We start from the raw sequence: 3884 nt of genomic DNA on the forward strand, positions 1-3884 counted from the left end.
GTAGTGTGAAGCAGTTGAAAGGCTGTGATCGATGCCACCAGTCACAACCACTGTGGCCACCGCGTAGCCTCATGGACACGTGGCCTCCTATAACTTTACCCTCCTCCCTACTCGTGACACTTGAAAGCGCCACATTACTTATTTCTTTTTTAGTTTTCACACAAAAGTCCATGCTACTTACCATTTCTCAACACGTGTCGCCACGTGTAACATCATTTCCCTTGGTTACCCAACTTCGGAACCATGGTTAGGTTAGTCTCATTCTAGTTTAAGAAATAAGAACTATATAAATAGAATGCGTCTCACGATACTATTTATATCATGTTTTTGTCATTTTTGTCAATGCATAGTGTTATAGTGATAAATTCACAGTGAGTAGTGAGTGACTTCGCACTTGTTTTCCTTTCTCTAATTTCAAGCATTAACAACAATGGGTCTCTCAAATTACCCGTATGCTGCTGAAGGGGTGATACCTTTAATTGTGATGAACACGGTTATGTCTGTTGCTATATTGAAGAACATGTTTAGATCGGTGCTTCAAGCTGTTGGTGCCACCAGTTCTTCAGATACCGCTTCTTCAGATTACCCAACGTATATTAGCATGTTTGAAGACACAACATCATGTGAAAGTTCGGGTTGTTCTAGGCCAAGAAGGGTGTCCATAACACAGTACAAGTCATTGTGCCACAACAACAATAATAAGAGTGTTATGTTGGAGTGTTGCGTGTGCCTCACAGGGTTCGAAGCGAATCAAGAGGTTAGCGAGTTGCCTTGCAAGCATTTCTTCCACACAAGCTGCTTAGACAAATGGTTTGACAACTGGCACACCACTTGCCCTTTGTGCCGTTCGTTCTCCTAGACTACTAATTAGTATTAATGTTATGTCTACTTTCTCAATTAGGCAACATGTTTAGCTAGTTAGTTATGGTTTAATCAACTATAGAACTTATATACATATGTAGTGAGCTCTCTTACTTTTTGTCTGTTTAATTTGTTTACCCCTTTCGAAGTTAAGCTTTTTTTAATGTATTTTCGGTTTCTATTTCGAAACACAGATCACGCTGCTTTGTTGCTTGATTTGCTTAATACCAATTTTAAAGCTTGCGTGCTTGAACTGAATATAGCTTAAATAATTTGGTGCAATGTGAATTTCTATGGTACATAGTATTATATAGTATAGTTTTTTTTTTAATTTTTCTTTGGCAGAAATTGTGTTATACTGTAGTTATGTATATGCATTATTATTATGTCGTGTCATTTTATCCGTTGCGACCTTCTCCGTTTTTAGGGCGGGTACTAGGGAAGTGACGTACCCAAGGGCGGGAGCGGAAAATAACTTTTTTATATAATTTTAAATAAAAAAATAGAAGATTAAAATAAAGATGGAGAATAAGAAATTATAATATAATTTGAGCTATAAAATCATCTGATTTAATATAAGGTTTTAGAAGATGATCGATTTATCTAAAACTTTAATGTAAAAAAGTTTCAAGAAAAAATTAGATTTCTATAGTCGGATAGAGTTTGAAGGTTTTACCCGAAAGGATGATATTTCCTTTAATTATTTGGTAATTTACACCATTACAAGTAACTTGGTAATAGTAATTTATTTGTTTTTGTTGTGTGTTGCGAGTTATCTATGGTTAAAATATTGTTGATATTTAAATATTTATTATATAGATGTTAGAATTTGGCGTGCGCTTGGATTCACGTTTGTAGATGAAATTTAGTTTGTAAAATTGATTTTGATAGAATAAAAATCATTTGGATAATGTTGACAATTTTTTTTAGATTAATAGTTATTAAAAGAGATATGACATTAAATTATACTTTATTGTTATTTATATTTTTATTTGCAAGTTATTTAAATAAATTTTATTATTCAACTTGTCACAAAAATAAATCATATTTAATGATGAATTATATAAATTATATAAACAGTATGAGATATTATAAAAGAAAATAGAAAATATAAATTTAAATGAAAAATAGAATTATTTAAACATAAGTATAGAAAAAAAAATGAAAGTTTATCATATAAAGGTAAATGAGTTTTTAAAATTAAATTATAATACTAAAATAAAGTGTACTTAGGATCATTTAGAAATATTATACAAATTAAAATATAATTAGAGTTTTAATTGTGGTACATGTAATTACCTATGATTTCTAATAATGTTTTGGACCATATCTATTTCTGCGGTAAAACTTTTATCAATCTGAGTATTATGTTTTATTTCAAGAATATTTGAATTTTTCTGTTGATCAAATTCAGAATTTGAACGTCTTTTAATAAAATTATGTATAGTCATTATTACAAAGACTATTTAAATTCGAGTTTTAATCTTGAATTTTTAAGAGTGACAGAACGCAGAGTGGGTTGATCTGTGGGTCGAAATTCAATTCTATTTGACCAACTTGTATTATATATTGTGTTATATTATATAAAAAATATATTAAAAGTGAGTGTGGAACGAAGAATTTTTATTTATATAAATTTTTTTATCACTAAACTAAGATTTTTAATTAGACTTCTATGTTAAAAATCAATACTAACTCCTACATATACTGACAAACTCGGTTCCAACGTATCTTTTAAAAAAAATTGCGCAAGCAAGACAATCCTTATCTCAACACTTATATATATATATATATATATATATATATATATATATATATATATATATATATATATATATATATATATATATATATGGGTTTGAATTTGGGCCAATATTTTATTTGGGCTACAAAGCTTCTATTTTTTTTTATCAATTTATTTTTGTAAACTAAGAGCAAAAACAACTTTTTTCTACTGACAAAAATAAAGAGAGTTTCTTCTTAACGTTTTTTTTGGTTATTATCATAGGTTTATAGTAATGTTAAAAACATAAATATAATATATCTAATCTAAATTAGATATATATTAAAAGTATATTTGTCTTCAAAGTAAGGAAAAAAAAGGAACAAAAATATTATTAAACTGATAAATATTATATAATAAATTATACTTATTTCTTAAGATATTTATATAATAAATCTAATTTAAACTAGATAAAGATTAAAAATTAAAAGATATAAAATACACTTGTTTTTCAAATATAAAATTAGAATTATGACAGTATAAAACTAAAAAATATTTTTTGTGTGATTATTTTTTAATTATTATTCTATAACGTATAGTATATAATATCATGAATTTTATACGCATATAAAATTTAATATCTATCTATTTGTTTTTCTTTTTAAATTTTATCTTATACTTACATAGAATTATGAAACTCTACTTAGTGTTGTATTTTTAATATACGTATTTTTAAGATTTATATTAGAATATATTTATGTTTATTTATAATTTTATATATTATTTTATTATAAAGGATAAAATATTATTTTGATCTTTAATATTTGAACTAAATTGTAATTTGGTCTCTAATATTTTAAACGTCCTATTTTAGTCCTAAAAAATTTTAAACGAGTTTAATTTTGTCTTGTTATTAAATTTAATATGAACAATTAATATATTGAAGATTTAAGATGCAATAATATTTAATTCCAGTACGTAAGTAAAATCAACCCTTCAACGATTATTAATATAATGATTTTTCTTAGATTTTAGAGTATTGATAATTGATTGCTAGGGTTAGAGGTTTTATACGAAAAGAAAAATGAAAATAGAAAGTGTTACAAAAAAAATTGTTATATTTTTTTAACATGTGAAAATAAAAAAAAAGTTTTGGTTAGCGGTCACGTCACTTACTCTATTAATTATTCATATCAAATTTAAATGTGGAATAATATTCAATTTATTTAAAATTTTTTGGAATTAAAATAAAGCATTTGAAACGTTAAGGTCTAAATCAGAATTTAACTCAAATGTTGTA

At 26.1% G+C, this 3884-nt stretch overlaps 1 protein-coding gene across 1 annotated transcript; it reads left to right on the top strand.

Annotated features, from left to right (window-relative positions):
• Window positions 1-430: 430 nt before the first annotated feature.
• Window positions 431-859, top strand: LOC112715142 (probable E3 ubiquitin-protein ligase XERICO). The gene has a single exon (XM_025766903.3). The coding sequence runs from the start codon at window positions 431-433 to the stop codon at window positions 857-859; it is 429 nt and encodes a 142-aa protein (XP_025622688.1).
• Window positions 860-3884: the final 3025 nt, after the last annotated feature.

This window comes from Arachis hypogaea, chromosome 10 (genome assembly GCF_003086295.3).
Source record: "Arachis hypogaea cultivar Tifrunner chromosome 10, arahy.Tifrunner.gnm2.J5K5, whole genome shotgun sequence".
In the NCBI taxonomy this organism is placed as follows: Eukaryota; Viridiplantae; Streptophyta; class Magnoliopsida; order Fabales; family Fabaceae; genus Arachis; species Arachis hypogaea.

Excerpts from the sequence above, each read along its gene's own strand:
- LOC112715142 (XM_025766903.3), top strand. The coding sequence starts at position 431 with ATGGGTCTCTCAAATTACCCGTATGCTGCTGAAGGGGTGATACCTTTA.